Raw genomic sequence first — 22,660 nt, 5'->3', positions numbered from 1 at the left:
ATGTCAAACAAGAGAGAGAATAAAAAATGAGGACCTATTACATTTTAACTGAAGGTTTGCTTTTGAGACAGAAGTAGCTAAACATTAATGAGGGCGGTGTGGTAAATTACAGATTAAGATGCAATTATGCCTCCTATCACCCCTTTCAGGGTGAGAGCTTGTCAGTGTTGGAGCTGAGATAAGGGAAGCACTATATGACAAGCAGTGTCTATTGTGGAAGCATGAAACTTCTGGAGCTCTTAGATCCTGCATTCCCAAGAGGCAAGACCTCGGGTCTGTCTTGCTTCCATACCTCCTGTGTAGTCATGCCTCCATGAGCATTTAATAAGTACAATGTGACAAGCACAAATGGAAAGCCATACCTGAAGCTAACTTCCAGTAACAGTCCATGGTTGGGAGTGGGTAAAGGCTGGTTCTAGTTCATAAACCCTGCCCACTGGTCCTTTGAACCATGTTCTTGCATACCTCATTCTTCATGCCCTTACAAGATGGGTTCTTTTGGTGTTTTTCTGACAAGCTCCAGGTTATTGAGGCTAAAGCTCAGAAGGTAAACCCGGGAATCCAACTGCTCTGGTATTTTAAAAGACATGTGCCTGATAGGTGTTCTCAGCATCCTGAAACATCTGCCCCCCTCTGGCAAGTGTGTGTGAAGGGATACTTGTGCAGATGTCCTTTTGTGGAAGAACTCACACTGAAGACTGTGGAAGTGTAACGCATGAGAATTTTTCTGCCCTTTGCCTCTGGGTATTTGCATGGGAATCATCTAAAGTGTGTGTGTGTGTGTGTGTGTGTGTGTGCGTGCACGCATGCACACATACCCATGCACACGTGCATACATACATGCTTTAATACAGATTGGGCTAGCACAGTGGTTCATGGCTGCAATCATAGGAGGAGAAATGAGAGGATGGAGGTTCAAAACCACCTGGGGAAAAAAAATTAGACCTTTTATCTGAGAACAAGCCAAGCATGCTGGGACACCCCTGTATGTAAGATATATGGGAGGCTGTCAAGAGCAAAAGAGCATGATATCCTTTCTGAAAAGTAACAAAATAAAATTTAGGGGCCCAGAAGTGTGATTAAAGAGGTATATCACTTGCCTAGCAAGTACAAGACCTCCGGTTCAAATCCCAGCATGGAAAAAATACACACACATACACAGACCATTGATGATCTAAGGAGTATCTTATAAGAAGGTTGATGGTGCCTAGGGACCTGCACTTGTCCTAGATGATCCTGATACCCTTCAAGCTTAGCACTTCTATCTGGACGTACCCCAACTTTCCACTGAGGTGTGACTGAAAAACAGCTATCTCTTCTCGTCATTTACAAATCCATTTCATGTTCATCCTCTCCTGCCAAAGGAATGGAATGTAGGATGGGATGGTCTCTTATTATTTCACAATTAATGCTAATGACGTGACAGGTCCCAGGTGAATGAGTGATGTGGTTACTAGCTAGCTGTTTCCCAGCCAGTTCAGTGATGCTGCTCGTAAACCTATTGTTTCTGGAACAGATGTGGCCTTTTCGCAGGCAGGCTTCCTTGCAGGTCTAGGATATGAACTCTCGGAGCCCTTTGGTACCTGGCTCCTCACCATTGTACCTCTGGTAGAAACCAAACCAATTGCAGCTGTACCCCCAGAGACTCTAGTCTAGAAGCAAACAAGGCTGGCAGGTCTGAACCAGCCCCTATCTGGAGAATTTCCCTACAGATGGCACGACCTCAGGACACATGTGGGATTTGTGCTTTGTTCCCAAGAGTCCCTAGCAATTGTCAGCCCTCCCTAGGCTGGTGGGATCTGGTTCAGAGTGGGCTGGAGGGGAGAGAGTGCTAGCCTCATCCTCAATTTTCCATCATCCCATGAAATGCTGTCAGCTCTTAGAAGCAAAGGCACCCGCCACGCTTGTGACTGTCGGTGATGGTGGCATTATTTATTGAGTGCTGCCCCCTTGAGGACTGAAAAATGCTATGGCTGCTTAGAGTCCCCAGAGTTCTGGACCTTAGGCTCTTCTAACCACCCCCTGCAGGGAAGGAAGCCTTCCTTTCTAGTGGGCTGCTGAGCCTCCCTGCAGCAGGCAGAGCACAAGCTCCCAGGAAGCAAGTCAGCGCCCCCTTTAGGACACCTCTGAAAAATGAAAATTGTCATGTGGAATGTGGATCCAGGAGCTTGAGACTCTGGAAACAGCCTGATAGGGCTTCAACCCTGGGACCCCAAGGCCAGTAGTCTAGAGTTATCAATACTGGGTTCTCAATAGGCTTCGGTTATCTTTCTCTCTCTCTAGTCTTCACCATGCCCTTTACCTAAAGTCTTGTTATGGTGTTCCCCAAAACAGGATTTCCCCCTCCCCCCCCAGGTCAGCACATACTGGAATACTATACTGAGTGAGTGATGGAAAGGGGTGGTGGGTGATGCTAAATGATCCTTTCTGTTCAGGGACTGTCACAACAGATAGTGTTATTTGTCCTTCAATTTCCATTTTGGTATCATATATTTGGGGCTGGGATCCATTTAAAGTTCACAAGTGAACTTTTAAATAGGAACATTGTTGAACTGGAGTTTGACATAACTTTGATGTGCTTTCCAGTCTAAGGAAGGAGGTAGAGGGTGGAAGGGAAGGGAAATGGAGTAATAGAGGTTGTATGTGCTAAATGTCCTGTAGTAGAAATCAGGAGGCTTCTGCTACCTGCCCTGTACATCTAAGATTAACAGGGTGATACTCAGCCTGTGGATTTCCAAAGCAAAATCCTTCTATCCTTTGGCTGAACTAGTTGCAAATCACTTCTGATTCAATTTTGTTTGGGTTATCTCCATGTAAATAACAGTTAAGTGGGAGTTACAGATTTTTCAAATGCTGAAAGTGATAAACAAAGCTAATGGCAAGTCCAGATAAGAAGAAATACCACCCAGATGATCCACAAGTACAAGCAAAGAAGAAAATGGTGTAGTTAGTCATGGGTGCCTTTGTCACCCGAACTTCCTTTACCATTCATTTGCAGACTGGAAGTAAAGGCACACACAGAGTGGTATGTGGGCCTTTTCTTTTTCTATTGAGTCTTTATGATAGCAGAGTAATCGGGTCCAGTGAATAGACGTTTGGGAATCCACAGTCATCCCCAGAAACAAAGGTACAAGTGTTTCCCCAATTGTCAGCTTCAGTTAGCAGCCCTTACACAATTTTCACGCCTCCGCTTAAAAATAGTTGGCATAATGTTGTGAGGTTGTGCGTGTGTGTGTGTGACTGGGTCTGGGTCTCTCACTGTGTGTGTGTATGTGTTGACCACATTTCTATGTGAAATGTGAACAGTAGCATTTCCAGGAGAATGCTTCGTGTGCCTGTACTTTCTGAGGAGAATCATTACCTGGAGACATTCTTTACAAAAATCTTTAGTGGTCTTGGAGTCTTAAGTTCGGGGCTCCTGGATAACTAACTCCTTGGCCAGGGAGCCTTGGAGCCTGTTGGGACACAACAAAGGACCTGAGTAGTAAACGCTGGGAGTGTGCGGGGTTTGCTGCGGCGGTGGCGGACGGTGTGTGTCGCCGCCACGCACGGCTGCCTCTGCGAACACATGGCCAAGCTGCCGAGCAGTTCCCTACCCCAAACACCGTGCGCCACCCAACTCGTGTGCTAACGCCATTGCGCAGGGGCATTGTGTTGGGGTCTGCGTGTGTGGCCTCCGAGCCTCAGACTTGAAGGGGAACAAGCATTCCCCCTTCCGCGATCCCGCGGAGTTTCCCTCCGGCGGGGGCTTTGCGGCGAAGGGCAGCGCGCCCCGAAGGTACCCGGGGAGGAGGCTGCTTCCCTGGGGCGTAACGCACTCGGTGGTCGAGCTTCGAAGCGCTCGGGCCGGGTGGACGGTGCGGGGTGGGAGAGGGGCGAGGTGGTGGGGCGGGGGGAGGTGCGAGCTGCCTGAACTTAAATCGGGCGGCGGCCGGGAATAGAGGTGGGGTGGGGAGGGGAGCGCGCGCCCCGCCCGAGCTGGGTGCCGCGGCTCCGGGCTGTGCGCCGCGCGTCTCCGCCGCTGCCTCTTTAATCAGGAACACAGAAGGGGCGGGCCCTGAGCCGGCGCGTAATCGGATAGCTTTGCGCGGCTCTGACATCCACATGCTGCTCGGCCTGAAAAGGCAGCGGGGGGAGCCGGAGGGGAGGCAGAGGAGGCGAGAGAGCGAGGCGGCAGCCGGCAACCCGCCCCCCCCCCAACCACCCACACCACCACCACCCCCGGCAACATCTTCAGAAGCGCAGACCCTCGGCGAGCCGCTGGGCGAGGTGGAGGTGAGGGCGGGCGCCAGCGAACTCGGAGAGGGGCTCGCTCACTCCCTGGCGATCCCAGCTGCCGCCGATCCAGCCGCAGCACCCGCCGCCGCCGCCGCAGCTTCCTTCCTCAGACTCCCCTCGAGAGGCTGGCCGAGCGGGTGTCGCCGCTGGGAGACTAGGGGAACCCAGCGAGAACAAGAGCCAGGCTACCACCTCCCACTCCGGCTGTCCAGCGATCCCTGCCTCCGCCCGCGTGTCTGTCCCGGGTGCCGGGCGAGGAGTGTCAGTTTACGCCACTGAGATCACATCGCTGCCCGGGGGACAGTGGGATGCCCAAGGCAAGTCTTGCCTTTGATTATTATTATTATTACTACTACTACTATTATTCACTTACGCTTGGCTCTCGGGAAATAGTCGTGATGCTGTAGGATAAAGGAAATGACACTTTGAGGAACTGGAAAGAACATAGATGCGTTTTGTTTTTGAGAGGAAGCCCGTGCCCTCTTGCCGGCTTGTTCCCTCTTGGCTGATTTCGAGCGCTACCCTCCTCCTGACCAGGTGGGAATTCCAAGGTGAAGACGGGCCGCCGGGACCCAGGAGGGAAGCACTCGCTGGCCATTAGAAGCCTGGGCAGAAGACATTGAAAGGAAGAAACTAGGAGAGAGGAGAAAAACACAAAGACTTATAATTACACAAGAATCCTATAAACCCAACCCTGGAGAAAGCCTGTCTCACCAACATGGATTTGGTTCCGCTCACCTGGGTTTTCTTAGCTCTCTACTTTTCAGGACAGGAAGTGAGAGGCCAACCAGGTAAGCCCCTCAAAGTTTTATCCCCCCCCCCCCTTCATTTCAATATGGTTTCCTCTTTGAAAGCGCCTGTTAAAGCAGGGAGGCCCGCGCAGAAAGGCTCTGGAGGAGGCTCCCTCAAATACGCAACAATTTAAAGAGAGATCCCAGCCAGCCCTCTACACCACCAGGGTTGCTAAACCCAACTTTTCTCTCCTGCTAGGAGTGTGTGTGTGTGTGTGTGTGTGTGTGTGTGTGTGTGTGTGTGTGTGTGTGTGTTTTGTAACAGAATTTGGCAGTGTTCAGATGTCACATATGGACTGAATCAAAGGTTTAAAAATACTACAAAGCCTTTGCATTACAGTTTTGGGGATTTTTTTCCCCTGTCTTGAAGCAGAACACATCTCCCTTGAGTTTTTTTCAACCTAGCCAGTGAAATATAAATCATTTGCATTCTCTCCACTTCGCTACATTGAGCAATGTGAACGGAAGGGATTGGGAAAGACCAGAGTCTAGTTAGGGTTTTCAAATCCAGTGGATTTCTATACAGCATGGGTGCATATGCCTGGAAATCCTAGCGTCTGAGATAGGAGCTTTCTGCGGGGCGCTGCTTGCATTCACAGCAGTTGGTGGTCCCTGCTCTCTTTCCTACATCCATGTGTTTTCTGGGAAAGTAAATCATATGTTCTTTTAAAAAAAAATCCTTATTAGATAAAACAAACTGCATGGCCCTGGAAGGTCTCTTAGTCTTGTGAAGTGGTTAGAAACTTTTAAGTGGAATTTGTTTTCAACCTCTGCCCAAAAGGGTGTGTGGACCCAGATTGCGGAGATAAGCATGGTGAGGCCCACCACGGTCCGGTCCGGTCCAGGGCTAGCGTTTATTTGCAGGGTGTGCCCAGAGATCCTCCTCTCCCTGAGAAGGGATCTCTGTTTTCAGGGACGCCTGTACATGGGGGCTACAGTCCTTCCTTCCTGGAAACACACTCCAGGCGAGCCCCTCTCTTCTCTGAGAATCTGACAAATCTCTTAACAGCTGCTACAGGTGATTGAGGATGGGAAACCATCCACGGAAGAACTAGGAACGTGGGGCGGGGGGAACTTCTATATACTCTGACTGGAAAGGTACCGGTCGCTTGGCGGTGCTGACTCCTCACACCTCCCGCGTTTCCCTCAGCACTTTTGAGTTGGTCCTAAAGCTTCAAGCTTTGCACCTGGTAGGTGAACTGATTTTATTTTTCCTAGCCCTTCCACCAAATACAGCGACTTCGAGCCGGGGTGTTTCGAGATTGTTTTTGTTTCTTGGGAGGGTTGGGAGATTGGGGCTGGCCGTAGCTTTCCAAACCCGACCGTTTGGCAGCTCCGCCTCTGCCATAACTGGTCAATCGGCAGCTGCAATATCCCACCCAAGGGACGAGTGCGAGTCCGGCCATGGAAAGGTTTTCGGGGCCTCCTATTCCTTCGTGGCTTAGTTCTAAATCCCCAGCATGAAGTGAAATTAAATTACCTCCCACAGATCTGAGTGCCGAGTAAATTATGTATGTTTGTATGATTTGCTCTGGATGTGTGTGCGTGCGTGCACGCGCGCGCGCCGTGAGAATGCCCACGGTGTATTATGCATCCAGGCGCGGACTCCGGTAGGCCCCGGCGTGTGAGTGCGCGCACACTGGCACACACACACATCACACACCCGGGCGCATACGCATGACAACTTCAGGTTGCGTGTGTTGTGTGCAGGTTGTGTGCTGTGGGAGCGGTTTCGAAGATTCGGAGGCCATCTCCTAGCCCAGATGTTCGCACATCTGTCCCCGAGCGCTGTGCGGAGTCCGTGTACGCGTCTGTGCGACACCCGCTCGGACCCGCTCCCGCTCAGCCACCTGCCTCCCGCGCTCTCCGCAGAGCCCCCTCCTTCCCTCCCTCCCTCCCTCCCGCTGCTCGCGCTGCGTCACCGAGGCCCGGAGTGCGGGCCAGATCGCCCACTCCGAGGCTGCGGGCCGCTTTGGACTCGGGAGTGGAAACCGCAGTCGGGACCTGCCCACAGTATATCTTCTCCAACTGCCCGAAACGGTCGGTGATCTCAAGCCAGAGCAACCGATGGGCACCAGGGGAGCTGGCGTCGGGCGGCAAAGGGCGAGGCCGAAGGAGACCTCTGACTCACCCGGCGTGCAGGGGCTGGGCGGTGGGCCGGCCCAGAACCGATTCCGGGAAGGAATCAAGGGGGAAAGAGGGCGGAAAGCTCGCTCCGAAGGAGCAATGAGCAAATACCCGGACCCGGGGGCGGCAGTAGGCTGATCCCCGCTCCCTCCCTCGGGTTGGCGCGCGGCTGGGTCCTGGGCACCACGCACCACAGCTCCCCTCCCCTCCCTGGCTTGCCTGACTGCAGCCCAGCCGCCTGCCTCCCTCTCCGCTCGGGCTCGGGGACTCGGGGCCGGCCGCTCTGCTGGCGCTGCCCGGAGCGCCCCCTCCTGCCCTGGCGCGCGGGTTCCACGCCGCAGGCTCGCCGCAGCCCCTGGCGTGTGGGCTCTGAGGGGCCAGGGCCCGGAGGCTGGCCAAGCCTGGTGGCGGGGAGAGGTGGGAAGGAGCCAGCCGGAGCCCCGGGACTGCGCGCAACTCGCACAGCCCCTTTGGAAGCGCCGCTGCGCGCTCCCGGGGCGACTGAACAGGTGAAGAGCACGCGGCGCGCTGGCATCCACGTGGTGGATGGAGACGCGGTGGGGATGCGGTGCCCCCCACCCCCTCCGCACCGCCCTGCCCCGAGCTCCGGCTCGGACGCCCCATCGATTTGTTTGGGCTACGCAGCAGAAACGGAGCTGAGCAATCTATAAGCATTCTATTAGGCAAAAATATTCCCAGCGAAAGCAAAACCCGAGCTAAAGCCTCCGAGAAGTTGGCCGCCTCACATTCCTCTGGACTAAAGACGCCCCGGGACAGAAGCCCGCGGCGTTTCCTTCTCCTCGCCTTGTCCGGTGCCAAAAAGTTTGTGTGCGAGCTGCAGCTCTCCCCGGAGCCGTCCCCGCAGTCAGGCCACTTCCCCGCTTAGCTTTCCGTGTGTCAGAGAGAAAGTCATGCTGTCTTCACGGCCAGTCCCTCATTTTCCCTAATTGATTTCTCTTTTCCTATCTACACACTAGTTCACGGAGGCCAGGCAAACTGTAATTAAACGCCAGCTCCTACCCTTTGCCGGAGGCTAGCTGCGCCCCCAGTCGTTCCCACCCGGTCAAGCAGTTGGAGATGATGGTGGAGGGGGTGACCAGAGTGACATCGGTAGAGCTAACCATCTGTAGGGGTGTGGGTGTGGGTGTGCGCGCATGTGCGCGTGCGCGAGTGTGTGTATGTGTGTGTGTGTGTGTGTGTGTGCGTGTGTGTGTGTGTGTGTATCCCACCGATCGGCCTGGGGTAGGCTGGATGGGAAGGAATCTCCCGAGGGTTACAGGGCGGGAATAGGCTTTCCAAACCAAGCCTAGCGGATCTCGCCCACCCGTGCATGCGGCAGGCAGCCTCCGTGGCTCTGGTTGAATTTCTTCTGGAAGGGTTGGGCCTCCAGGCTCGGGTTTACTGGCGCGTGCTTGCTCCTGGCTCGCTCCCTCCCCCTATCCTTTCCCAGCAGTTTCTGACAGAGAGGAGAGCCCCCTGGTGCTAGCCATTCCCTCCCTCGCAGTGCTGGGCTAGGAAGCTCTGCTAGCATCAAATGGGGGGGGGGGAGGGGGGAGGAGGGCATTGCTCAGCACCTCACTCGGCTTAGCGCGCTGACAGTGGACGTTTTCTTCTGAGGGTAGCACCTCCCACTCCTAAAAGTTCCCACCTCTCGCCTCATGGACACATCACTTGTACCCCAGTACCACCGCCCCCCCCCTTCCTTTGGCTGGGGAAGCTTTGATCTGTGCTGGGCTTGAACGCCATCGCCATGGACATGGGCTAACACAGACGACCCAACCTTCCCTCTGGACTGGATGATCAGATAAGAGGTGTCAATTGGCTATGGGTCTGAGTTCCAACAAACCCCTGCCTAAGCGATGTGAAGATTTCTTTTAGCCCCTCTCCCCAAATGTGGGATGGCCAGGGGTGTGCTTCCTTTTAAAATAAAAGGCAAAAATCCTAGATTCTAGCTTGAGCTGGGCTCCAGGGGACTGGAGTCCTACGCACATTAACCCGTGCCCAGTCAACTTTTCCCCAGAAACAGGCACCCGAGGTAATGGAGCTGTTGCTAATTGCCAAAGGAGCACACAGTACAAAGCAGTGGAAAGGGGAGAGCTTCCCACGGGCCTCTGGCACACGCCCCTACTTGTCCAAGCTGTGCCTGCATAGATTTGTGGATGCCCACAATAGCACCTGGGCTTGAAGTTTTATGTCACCCCCTGGAGCCTTTAGCAAGAGATGGAGCTCTCCACTGGCAAAATGCAAAACAAGAAAGCTGTAGTGAGGGGCACCCAGGCTCTCCAGAATAGTCTGTTCCTGACTCCTGTCTCCTGCTGTTGTTTAGGAAGTCTGCATCCTGCTGTAGACAGGACAGCTCCTAGTTTCTAGCTAAGGAGTCCCAATACCAATTCTTATGCAAGGAGGCACAGATGCAAATAACCGTTAAGGAAAGGTTAGGGGGTCAGTGGGGAAAGACACCATAAACTATATAACTCTGAGGACTTTTGGGTTTTGCATCTCATTCAGCTGTTCACCGAAGCAATGGAGAATAAACAGACTTGGGATGAGCCAAGTGTGAACCATTTCTGAGTTGACAACTCACCAGCAATGTTCACTGTATTTTCATAACTATATTTTCAGAATAAGAATAAGTTCCCCAAAGATCCCATTTGGAAAGGTGTTAGAAGTCAGGGGTGAAATTTTCCTTTGTAAAAACGTAAGCACAAAATGTTTAGGCCATTGTTTTGTATTAGGCTCCTGAGCTAAGCACCACATGAAATTATACCAAAATATATACCAGACCAAATCAATGGAGTATTTCATGTCAGGTTCTGGGTGTCAAGTTACCAAACTGAACTCTGAACTAGGCCAGTTTTCCAAAAACAAAGCCAGAAACTCACAACCACCAATGAAAGGCTCCCTGGGCCCTTTACCTGATCCATTAGCAAGACTGGAAGTCCTCTCCACTTGAACCTTACAAAAAAGGTAACCTTGGATCCAGGAACCCGTATTTGAAATTTCTTGAATGGCACTTGAAAAGGGACAACAGAGCAGTAGTTCACAGAATTATTAACATAATTGAGATATTTTACCACTTAACCATCAGTTTCCAGATAAGGCACCCCCATCCCCCACCCCACCCCAAGTGGCAGGTGTATGTTTTGACCCAGAAGTTAATCATTATGTTATACATTCCAGGTAAGGACTTAGCTATTTGTGTAATGCTTTTATCCTGTTCCTGGAAGATGCTAGATTTTTTTGTTCTGCCACTCCTACAGCATTCCCCCCACCCCCCCAGGCACTATCTGCCTCAATGAAAAAGGACACCAGGTTTAATGGTTTCCTTACCCAACAAGAGTCAATGGGGTTGTATGCGAGGACACTCTGGCCTTGTCCCTTAGCTGGCCCTCTAGGAGAAAGCTTCTTCTAAAGGTTTAGGAAGCTGTCAAGTTTAGATAAGACTGAGCTCCCATCCTATGGGACCTTGGTTGTATTAATAAGGAAAAATTAATTTTTAACCACTGGGAACATTGCCAAATTATGTGACCTTTGGCAGACCAGCTGTGCTATAAAAATAAATCCCCCATTTCTGAAAATGCTGCTCTATCCAATAGAACAATAATAATGTGGCATTTAGGATAGATAAGGGGGAGGGGTGGTTAAAAAAAAAGAAATGAGTGTTAAAAAAAATCGAAAACTTTGATGCCATGATACTTGATTTCAGACCTGTGCAAAGTCTTTCCTCCCTAGCAGGAGTTTCCAGACCACAGGAAGAGGATCTAGGCCCGTATGTACAGAGTAGAGGTGTTAAATGCTTCCAGCCTCTTCCACCCAGCCTTGAACACATCCCTTATTGTTCATAGTGGCATATTGCTGGCATGGGCAGAGAAAAGGGGGCTTTCAAACTGGCAAAAAACATTTGTCTTTCCTTAAATGCCACCAAATAGATGTGTCACTGAGAAGTTGGGGTGGGGTGTCATCATAGCTGTGCTTCTTAGCATCTGATATAGACGTGGGCCAGACAGCATGGGTTTAAGATCCAGTTGTTTAAGCCAGTTGCCAAGAATACCTACAAGTACTCTGTGTAATCACTGAGCTTAGTTACTCTTGACTCCGTTACCTTGTCTGTAAAATGTTTTCCATAATAGTATCTACCTCTAGGGTGGTTTACTATGTCACATTCCATAGTATGCCATTTGGTCATAGCCTTTACTGAAGTCATTTTAGCTGTGAACTGTCTCAAGACCACCATTGTGATAAAGTTTATTTAGTTTTATTTATTTAGTTTTGTATTTGTACTGGTACTGAGGCTTGAGCTCATGGCTTTGAACTCTTCCTTGGCTTTGCTCATTCAACACTGGTGCTCTACCACTGTAGCCATGTTTCTACTTCTTCTTTTTTGCTGACTAATTGAAGATGAGTCTCTCGCATGTGTCTGCTTGGCCTGGTTTCAAACCCTGATCTTCAGATCTCACCTCCTGAGTAACTAGGATTGCAGATGTGAGTCACCAGCACTCGGCTAGTTTATTTTATCTTTATGAGACTATTTTAAGGGGAGAATTCAGTAAGTGTTCATTCTCAACTCTTCTCCCACTAAACCTTCCCCCTCTAAACACTAAAGTTTTCATGTACCAGATCATCTCTCCCCACACTGTTATTCCAAAGACAGATATTTAAGGCTGGATTTTCCTCTTAGATTTATGTCTCCTCTTTGCATTTTTTTTCCTCTCCTTGTTCTATTTTCATTGTTCTTACTCCCACTTTTTTCTTTCAAATCTCCTTTCTTCCCATTCCTTTTCCTCCTCCCCTTCCCTCCTTCATCACTGAAAGTATGCTCAGCAGGGATCACTGTGTTTAAGGCACTCTCCAGAATTTGTAATAAGTTCCACTCTGGTATTAAGGCCCCTTAGCAGCTGAACTAAAAAAAAAAGTCCTCAGAAAGACAAAATAGCTTTTACCCAGCAAGACTCTTAATAATCCCATTTCCCTCCAGATCTTCATAAAAGAGTCATGATCTAATCCAGGAAAAGGGGAAGGAGGCTAGGAATAACAAAAGAGAGCTCTCCCAGGTCTCTTGCGGTAGAAGGGGCTACTGGCCAGCTACATGCTCCTGCTTGTTTCTGGTACCCTGCTTCCTGTCTCCAAAGATGCTCTGATAACCAGCAATTGGTTCAGTAGTCTGGAGAGAAGAAGATAAAGGGAATTGCAAATTATACTAGAGTGAGTGATAATAATTGTTTGAATAAAGGGAAAAGCATAAAACATACTTCAAAGGCATATTAGGGGCCACATGGAAGGGTGGTGGGACCCACTGAGTAGAAAGAGGCGGGCTGAAGCCAAGCAAGGCAAAATCTAATACCAGCAAGTGGTTTAGGGATGAGGTAATGTTTCCTCTTCCTGGTGCTACCGTCAATAAGTGTTCAGAATTTGCCTTTAGGATGGGGGAGGGATACATTAGTGGTATTATTATTAAAATTAAAATTTGTGCATCCATGAAACTTCAACATTATTGAAGGCTAGAAGATGATTCACACCAAGTCCACCTTGACTTCTACCTAGATGTGATGTTCTCAGGCTAGTTAAACTCTCAATTTATCCATGCAAGTATCTGTACTTAATAACAGCTGTGGGTCAGAAAGGAAGGGTAGTAGCTGGAGAAGCAGAATCATTTGCAATTTTTAAAAAACCTCAGAAATTTTGATATCTAGTAATACTTTTCAAGCAAGTGTAGTTCATTCTTAATTTGTTAATTAGTCAATCTCACTGACTTTGACTTTTGGGTAAAGCTCTGGATTTGTCACAGATAGAAAGGATTTGTATCCTAAGGTAGCTGATGGCCCAGCAGAGAAGGTAAGAGGCCAAATTCTCCCAGTCTGTAGAAGATGCTGAAGAACTGCCTTTGAAGAGCAGGAAGAGGGGAGAATACTGCTGGTACCTGGAGTGTGTGTAGGTGAGGATCAGCAAAAGCCAGGTGAGATTTGCAAGAGAAACACATGCAGAGGACAAGGCAGGTGAGAGCAGAGACTCAGACACAGGACCGTTTGGGGGAACTCTTAGAAACTGCAACTTAGAACATGTGGTTGGTTGCCTAGCCACTCAGGAGGCTGAGCTCTGAGATCACAGTTCCAGGACATCCCTGGAAAGAAAGTCTTTGAAACTCTTTATCTCCAATGAACCACCAAAAAAAAAACCAGAAGTGTAGAGTTGTGACTCAAATGGTAGAGCATTCTCTTTGAGTGAAAAAAGCTAAGTGACAAGCCCCAAGCCCTGAGTCTAGTCCTGGCACAAAACAAAATAAAAAAACACACAATGTATAGTTGGAAATAAGTGCAGAATAACTTAGAAATAACAGTGTGGACTCAATGCAATGCAAGGCCCAAGTCACTAGGACCAGGAGAAGGGTGGTAAGGTAGAACAGGGTTGCACATTATGTGCTAACCAAGGGGGGAGCCATTGATGTTTCAACTTTAAGCTTCAATTAACTTCAAAAATAACTGAAAACAATATATTCTATTACCACATTTTCCTCCTTTGTTTTTTTTTTTTTTGAGAGACTTTAATATTATTCTTCTATGTTTCCTTTCCCCAAATGTTGGTTAAAATGGTCAGGATTTGTAATCCCAGATCTCTCATCAATGGCATCAAAATCACATTTGCCGCGAGGGCTGGAAAAGAGTGGACATAAATAATAAACTAATGATATTATATCGGCTGCCCTATTGGAATTGCATTTGTTTATGATATAAGATGACAAATAACAAGGTTACCACAGGTGGCATGATTCGAGGTCAGGGGAGGTAATTACATCAAACTTACATTTTACCGATTAAATGAGGGTTCATTTTTAGCATCCAGATTGAAGGAAAGAGACGTTCACAAGGCCCCATTTCCTGGCCCAATCTCCAGTTGTTTGCTTGTTGAATTCCTTGGAGGTGTTTGAGACAAGGCAGCTAGCTTCAATCCTTCCTGTCTTCCGTGGACACGTGCAGCCTTCCTCTCCTGCTCCCTCCCTGGTCTCTTCTCTCATCCCCTCCCAGATGGCCCTTTTATTCAGATTTTGAACTTTATCATTGCGTGAGTTCATAGCGATTCCCATTTGCTGTGCTTTTGAGAGCATCACTCAATACCACCTGGCTCTATAAATTGAATAGATTGCATCCTTTCCTACTCGCCTTAGGAAGTGGTCAAACAGTCACATTCCTGGGCTGATGGATTGGCTCAGTTCTTCCCAGCCTAAGCCAAGATACGGATTTTATGAGAGTGTCTTGTGACAGGTTCAAGTCACTTTGAATAAAACAAAATCCAGCCTCAGCTCACAGAAAGAACTCTTCAAAAGCAGCTTATCCTGGGTTGGTGAGCAAAATTTGGTTAAAACCCTGAGCAGAGGGCTCTGATGATCTGGGTGAGGGATTTAAAGAAACTCTTTTTCAATCTTTCTTTTTCATGTACCTCTGTGGTGCTCACACACTGAACTGTGTATCCATAATATTTATAAATATGTAGCCACAGACTCGGTAAAGAGAAGCAACTCACGTCAGTAGAGCTAATGTGATTAAAAGAGACATTTGAGCTCCCCATAATGTGAGACAGACATGTTCATCTGAAGATCCTAGGGTTTTGTTTCAGGCTTACCAAGCAAACACAACTGGGATAAACACCTTGAATAAATAAATGTCCTACTGCTTAGAAGAATAGAATCTTTTGAATGTTTTGGATTCATTTATGGCTTATAGAAATTTTTTCCCCCACTTCAAGATATAGGTTTTGAATTTTAAATGAAAACTGACCTTTAAGAGCCCAGAGTGGTTGACAAACTTACCAAAGGTCAAACAGCTTGCCAGTGGTGAGACTAGATTTGATTAGGCTTTTGTAATATTTTTATCCTTTGTGTGTGTGTGTGTGTGTGAGAGAGAGAGAGAGAGAGAGAGACAGAGAGAGAGAGAGAGAGAGAGAGAGAGAGAGAGAGAGAGAGAGAGAGAGAGAGAGAGAGTACAAGGCCATGGTTTCTCCTTTAGCTTTTTCCTTTCAAGCCCCTTGAGCCACACCCTCACTTCTAGCTTTCTGCTGATTCACTGGAGATAAGAGTCTCATGTGCTTTTCTGCCTGGGCTGGCTTTGAACCTTGATCTGAGGATTTCAACCTCCTTAGTAGTGAGGATTTCAGACATCAGCAACCAGCAATTAGGAGGCTCTTAATCCTTACCCAGTGCTGTTTCTAGTCATCTGCCTGGGTAGAGCAAGTGAAGTGGCAAGGTGACAGCTTTCTCTCCCTTTCAGTAAGTAGGCAGGATGGTTTCTTTCTTGGCCTGGCTACCGATGATCAAATTAAAACAATGCTGGAAATTGGAGATAAGACAGGATTATGCAGTAAGCAAAGAATAAATTGTAATAAATCTCTTGTTCTTTTCAAGAGAGCTGAGACTAACTGCTTTTCTCCACAGTGCCCCAGGGTTCCGCAGCATCTGTACATCAGACCACCCTCAACCTCGGATGAACACTGTTTTTCCCTACGCATACATTCCTGTGAAGAGCTTTAATTTATAAATTAAGCTTTTCAAAGAGATGCACAACAGTAACTAATCATAACATATAGCAAGTGTTGTCATATACTTATAATAAGTGTTTTATGTGGATGTGGTTTCCCTGGCTTTCAAGATACCTTCCTCTCCTAACCTCAATGTCCTCATGACAATGTGGGGTGATTGAATGGATGTCACATTGTGACTTGGGGTCTGGCTTATTATTGACCTCCTGATGTGTCAAAGGAGAAAGCTCATTGAGCTAAACCAGTTCAGGTACATAAGACCCCGACTCCACAGAATTCCACACTGCAAAGAAGGGGATTAAGGAATAGATGTCTGTAATCCTTCTTCCCTTTCTCTTCTCAAGGGCAAATGAAGGTCACAGACACCCAGCTCAGTGGGTTTCAAGTCAGATTCTAGCAGGCCCCAGTGCACTTTCTGAGAAGCCCCTGGGTGATGAGGCGACCCTTGGCACAGGAATCTAGTGGGCTTTCAGCTCCCTTCCCAAAGCAAAAAGATCTCGCCATACACTAAAATGTCTAAGAAAGCACTTTTAAAGATTTTTAACCTCTCCTTGCTTTTCTTCAAAATGAAATGCTGCCGAGATGCTAGCAGTCTGCCTAGAATAGCCCAGAGGGTGAGAGCCTAAGTGAAGGAATGCCAAAATCTGCCAGACTCTTTACCTGTTCAAAGCCTGGTTATCCCTGAGAACATCAGATGATGCTGTGAACGTGTAGGGGAGGTTTTATAAAACCACCTGACATTTTGTATTTCAAATATAACCACCTAAGTAGTATCATATGAGAAAACTAGAACTGAGTGACATTAGAAGTTAGAGGTGTCTTTCCTTGAGATTACTTGGAGAGGTTTCACACTCTGACCTCTGACCTCTGACCTGACCCTGCTTATCCCTTTGGCCCCCTTCCTAGAGGCAGGAGAAAACTGCTCTGAACATTCTAGGCCTGCTTTTTTTCTGCTACTTTTCTTTGGGAAATGAATTTGCCCCAGGTGAAAGGTAGTCACAAAGTAGTTGGAGACTGGGGTCCCTTGTCAACTCACCAAACAGGCTCTGTAGCTCCTACTTCAGCTCAATTTCCCCTCTGTATATGGAGATTGGCCTTAAGGGGTTTGCCCTTGAGTTCAACTCTCCCTTGGCTTGGTTTGACTCCTCTGAAATAGGACAGAAAGCATTTATGAAGTTTATTTCTTGAGCACAATAGCGGCCTACAAAGTAATGGATGGAATAGCTCTTCAGGAGAAATTCTAGCTAATTTCTATTGGGGCATGTTTGTATTTAAGAAATAAAAGGGCCTCCAGCCGTGGAGATGAAAGTTCAATTATCAAGAAGAAATGTAGAAGTATGTTTTCTTTACAGTTTTTCCTCATGTCTTTCAAGAATTCTGTGCTCTCCAAGAAAAATAGAGACAGAAATTCTAGTATTTATCTTTGTAGATATATGTCTGTGCAAATGATGTGTGATATTTTCTGAGAGGTGCGAACGTGTGTACAGGACTAAAGTGTGAATTACCAATATGTACGTGTAATTGATGTATGTTCAATATCTGTGCCTGTGTGTGCTTGAGTGTGAATGTAATCTAAACAAGAAAGGGAGTTTGTAAATGTTTGGGCATTAAAAAGGTTAACCACACACACACTGAAACAGATGTTTTAATGGCTTCTCAGATATTTCAGTAAGTCCCTTGATTTTCTTCATATAAATAACAGAAACAAAGAAAAAGAAAGAAATGCGCTACTCTTTTTTTCTTTTGATGAGAGAAAAATTAACAACAGAATGCAAACTATCAGCCTTGGAATACACGATACATTTTCTTTTCTTTTAGTTTTTTTTTTTTTTTTTTTTTCAGGGCAGTGATTGTTCCTAGTGTAGATGAGAAATGAAACCATCCTGGGAGGAAGTTTCTTTCCTGTCTTCATTGCTGATCTGTGTGCCTGGTCTAATTACTAAAAGCTTAAGCCTGGGGTTTAGGGAATTGAGGAGAGAAATTCTTCTTTTAAGAGTAATTGGAGAGAAGCAGGGGAGGGGTGGCAGAGGAGGGTGAGCGCCTGTGGATGATGCGGAAAAACATAAGGGTTACTAAACAGGAGCTCAGCTCGGGTTTCCTCTGATGAGTTCCAAGGCAATAAATAAATAACAGTGTCATTTTGGGTGAGGCAGTGGCCAGTCTGTAGTTTTCTGCAGAATGGCTAGCAGAGGGGCTGGGCACCCTTAGAACATTCCTACTGTGGCTATTAGGTAAGAGCAGCTGGTGCTTTAAAGTGTCCACACCTCTGCCTTCTCAAAAGGCCACTCCCAGCCTCCTCTTGCATGCATGAGCCAGAACTCGGGGGCCACCATATGACTGGATGATATGGTGCCCAGCATGGAGGAGAGCTGTGGGTGCTTGAGAAGCCTGCAGGCATTGGCTTCGGAGGACCTGCCTGCGTCTGGATGGAAGGGATGAGTCCATTGTCCTCCCAGCCTGGGGAGGGGACAGGGTCATTAGGTAGAGGGTGATAGGGTGGCTGCTAGCCTGAGGAAATGGCTTGCTTTTGTTTTCTCCCCAGTAGGAAATGGACCTGAATCCATTAGATTCTGGGCAGTTCAACGCAGCACAGTTGGAGCTCTTGAAGCTCTTGGAGGCTGGATGGCAAAAAGGCTACTTGTGTGGATTTGTGTCCCCACCACCATTGTGTAGTGTGCCCATCATTTATGCATTTAAAGCCTGTCAAGCTGGTACTCTGGAGCGGAGGGCTGGAAGACAATAATGCCAACAGACACGGGGAATGGCAAAGTGCACCTGTAGAGTTAAAAATGCATGACCCGTTCCCTCAAAGAGGGAACACAGGAGAAAGACCCCATCCTGGAGGGCGGCTGTTGAGCTGTAATACATAATTCACAGGCCCATGCTGCTCCACACAGATGGCGATATTAAATCGTGATTGATGCTCAGAGACTCACACAACTCAGGAAGGTCTCCAAGAGGCTCCTGAATATTTCCCTGGCTTCCGTGCCTCTCTGTTCTAACTGTGGTGGTGGTATTAAGCAAAACCCCTCCCATTCCCCAAGAACCCCCTACTAGGGATCTCAGAATTTCACTCCAAAATGGATGGGGCTTCTTCAAATGTCATCTCCCACCATTTCTGCCTTTGAAGGTCGTCCCTGCCCTCCTGGCCCACTGAGCTATTTGCCTCTAGCCAGGCACTGCAGGAAGGGGGAGCCCAGAGGGAGCCCAGGTCTCCCCTAGACACTGCCTGTGAAGCAGCTGCTCCCGGCTGGACAAAGCAGCAGTACACCCTGGTGGTGGCAACCAGGCAGGAATGACAGTAGGCAAGAAAGCACAGAAAATATCGCCAGCCCGTTCAGCACAAAGCACCTTTGTAGGTAATTCTGAGATCAGAGCCAATGAATTCTCCAGTAGAGATTTTTTTTTCACTCCACTCAATAATGAAATAATAAATCAGCTTTGTGGTGTGTGCGGAATTAAATGTTTGGGTGGGGAGGGCTGTTATTTTTTTCTTTCTTAAAAAGAAAAAAAAAAAGGAGAAGAAGAAAGTGAAATCACCCTCCAGGGCCTGTTCTAGCCCAAAGCTGAAAGTGATTCCTTGTGCCATGTGTAATTGTTACCAGGCTTGATTGTGGGTCGGCACCACAAAACCACAATTGTCAGCTCCTGGAGCCTGGCTGCTGGCTGCCTGAGCTAGGCCCGGCTGGGAGACAGGGGATAAAATGAAGGATTTATGAGGCAAAGATAGAGATGAGAGGTTTCGAATGAGGAAAAGATGGGCCCAGAAGGGCAGACAGGAAAAGGCAGGCAGGCATGTTAAGTGTACAACCTTCTTGTTTTTATAATCTTAGGCCATGTAATTGAGAATATTTATGACCATTTTCTAGAATATCTCTGTGTGTGTGTGTGTGTGTGTGTGTGTGTGTGTGTGTGTGTCTGGGTGGGGGGGGTGTATGTATGTGAGCTGAAATAATTTCTTCCACTAAATGAGTAAGTAGGTTAGCCTCCTAGACTGCCATAAAAGGTCTGTAAAATAGTTGTGATCAGCCAGGGGGAGAGGAGGAGGCGGGGGCCGGGGGGCAGGGGGGGGAAGGCTGGAGCATATCTCAAGTTCTTTGGGCATTGCTTTCTCTTTCAGACCCACCCTGTGGAGGGCGCCTGAATTCCAAAGATGCTGGCTACATCACATCCCCGGGGTACCCCCAGGACTATCCCTCCTACCAGAACTGCGAGTGGGTTGTCTATGCCCCAGAGCCCAACCAGAAGATCGTCCTCAACTTCAACCCTCACTTTGAAATCGAGAAACATGACTGCAAGTAAGCAAGGCTCTGAGGAACAGAGGGGTTTCACATCTATGGCCACTCCCCTCGCTCCTCTTCCTCCTGTCACCCAAGAGCTACTAGGGGAAACTCTCACCCCAGTCTGTGTGAGGAGGCTGGGGGTAAGGAGTGAATTGCCATGGGAGGCAGGGGTTGGACACCAGAACTCTACCCCTTGGCTTTCAAATTGACCTTCCCCTGGAGATCTCTCCATTCTCACTGCTGCCTCTTGGAAAAGGCCTATAGCTTCTTACTAAAGCAGGAGCCAGACACCCAAGTAGAGAGTCACAGTGCCTCCAGCCATGGAGGTCAGCCTGTTAGTTTATGTCACAGCTGGTATCTTATAGAAAGAGAGTAGACAACTCTGAGTCTGTCAGGGCAAGTCTGAGACTCATATTGATTTCTAATAGCTATTATGCAGGTTAGGTTAGAGAGTCTTAAAGCTGCTCTTATGGATTTATTTTAACCAACATTGTTCTAATTCTTTTACAAATAATCATAAGGCATTTATTTCTTGCAATGGCCCTGGGAGGCTGGTGCCTTCATGAGCTCCATTTTGCAGTGCAGCACAGAGAGGTGAAGTCAGTTAACCCAAGGTAGACTTAGTTGGTTTTACAACTTGGCATGAAGTCAGTCAGGTACCTTAGAAAAGTGTGGGCACTGGTAATGCCAAGTGGACATTACAACATTTGTGAGTATAAAACAATGAGTGCAGCTGGGAATATGGCCTAGTGGCAAGAGTGCTTGCCTCCTACACATGAAGCTCTCAGTTCGATTCCCCAGCACCACACATATGGAAAACGGCCAGAAGGGGCACTGTGGGTGGCAGAGTGCTAGCCTTGAGCGGGAAGAAGCCAGGGATGGTGCTCAGGCCCTGAGTCCAAGGCCCAGGACTGGCAAAAAAAGAAACAAAAAAACCAGTGAGTGCTTTAGAAATGCTCTGTTAAAAACCAAAGTCCCTGTAACTTAAGGTGGGAAAGCATGAACATTCCAGAGTCAAGCGTGCAGACATGTGCATCCTCCTCAGCTCTATCTTAAATGCTTTCCTTGTTGAAAAAGGAAAGGGAAAGAAGGCGGGGGGGGGGGCGGGTACAGGGTTGGGGGAGAGTTTTCTGTGCAGAAAGGAATGCACCAATGGTCAGGTCAGTCTCGCTCCAAATGAGCACTTGGCGCGTCTCGTCTAAGTACCCAGATAAATGTTCATTGCTCCCACATGACTAATAAATAGTCTGAGCATTCCTGTGACCAAGCATTGTGAATCCTAAACAATTAGTAAGAGACAGGTATAAGGAGGCAGGCAACACTCCACTCCAGGTCTTCAACAAGACCCCTCTTTAACAGTGCCAGACTGTGAAACCCAGTGAACTGATGTCATTATTGCCCTCCCAGGACTACTTTACACCTATAGAATGCTTTTTCTCCCTAACAAGAGGTAGTCTTCGTTGAAAACCAAAGGGTTTCCCAGACGGATGCTGTGTGTGACCAGTAGTCATAAGACTGGTTTCTAAACCCCAGGGCCACACTGAGTAGGAGACATCAGTTCCCCTTTTCTCAGTTAAAGGTACACCCTAGACATGCTGGCTCAGTCTCTCAAGACTTCTACTTCTCTAGACAGTGAACTGCCCCCAGAATGTTGGTTTTCAATGCTTCTTTAGAAAGTATGTGGGTGGGGGCTGGGAATATGGCCTAGTGGCAAGAGTTCGATTCCCCAGCACCACATATATAGAAAATGGCCAGAAGTGGCGCTGTGGCTCAAGTTGGCAGAGTGCTAGCCTTGAGCAAAAAGAAGCCAGGGACAGTGCTCAGGCCCTGAGTCCAAGGCCCAGGACTGGCAAAAAACAAAACTAAACAACAACAACAAAAAAAACCTAAAAAACAAAAAACAAAACAAAAAAAAAAAAAAGAAAGCATGTGGGTGGCAGAAGGTTGGCATAAACAGAAGCATAACGTACAGGGTGCTGGGGCCGAGCTCAGAGCAATTTGACTAAGCACCTCTCCTGACTGAAGGCCAAATTCAGCTATGCTGATGCCAGTGAATCCCCAGAGGAAATTGCTAAGAGGACGTTTTATGTTTATTCATGGTGGCAGAGTGAAAAAGGCCCAGCTTTTGGGAAGGAAGAACTCTGCGGGTGCTAGTAAGCACAGCTTCAAATAAGTTGGGAAGCAGGAAAAGGCCAGAAAAATTGTCTTACCTGGCTTTGGGCTCTGGGGCATGCTTTCTCCTACCAGCTCCAGCCCCTGGGGAGAGAGGAGGAGGCCCTAGAGCCTCTGTCAGCAAAGGGGACACAGACCTGGCCATTGCTGAGGCTGGAGGAGAGGAAGCAGGCATGTGGCAGGTTATCTCCTGGCCTCTCAACTTCACTAAGTAGCTTCCTGTTTTTCTCTCCACTCTTCAGCCCAGGCTTCTGGCTTCAACCTAGAAGGTCAAAGGTCAGCGGAAAAAAAAAAAAAAAAACTTTCTGGAATCTGTTTCTTCCAACACCAAATTGTCAGGAAGGTTTCCTTGGGGTCAAGCCTCTTCTACTCAGCCTTCCCTTCCCCCACCCCCACTTCTTTCTCTGATTTTTATATATAGAAGGACACCTCTGGTCTCTGGCTCTTACTCTTCAAGGCTTTGGGGTTTGGGATATTTTTGGT

At 48.1% G+C, this 22,660-nt stretch overlaps 1 protein-coding gene across 4 annotated transcripts in view; it reads left to right on the top strand.

Annotated features, from left to right (window-relative positions):
* Nucleotides 1-4,129: 4,129 nt before the first annotated feature.
* Nrp2 (neuropilin 2) overlaps nt 4,130-22,660 on the top strand; it is a 125,538-nt gene continuing 107,007 nt past the window's right edge. For 3 of the 4 annotated variants that reach the window (XM_048344898.1, XM_048344897.1, XM_048344900.1), the window contains exons 1-2: nt 4,131-5,069; nt 19,843-20,020. In XM_048344898.1, coding sequence (XP_048200855.1) covers nt 4,997-5,069; nt 19,843-20,020 — 251 coding nt within the window. In that variant the 5' untranslated portion in view covers nt 4,131-4,996. Of the gene's footprint in view, nt 5,070-19,842; nt 20,021-22,660 lie in introns of all 4 variants that reach the window. The other variant, XM_048344899.1, reaches the window with a different exon arrangement.

This window comes from Perognathus longimembris, chromosome 4 (assembly GCF_023159225.1).
Source record: "Perognathus longimembris pacificus isolate PPM17 chromosome 4, ASM2315922v1, whole genome shotgun sequence".
NCBI classification, from domain to species: Eukaryota; Metazoa; Chordata; class Mammalia; order Rodentia; family Heteromyidae; genus Perognathus; species Perognathus longimembris.
This window is presented reverse-complemented; position numbering and strand designations above follow the sequence as displayed.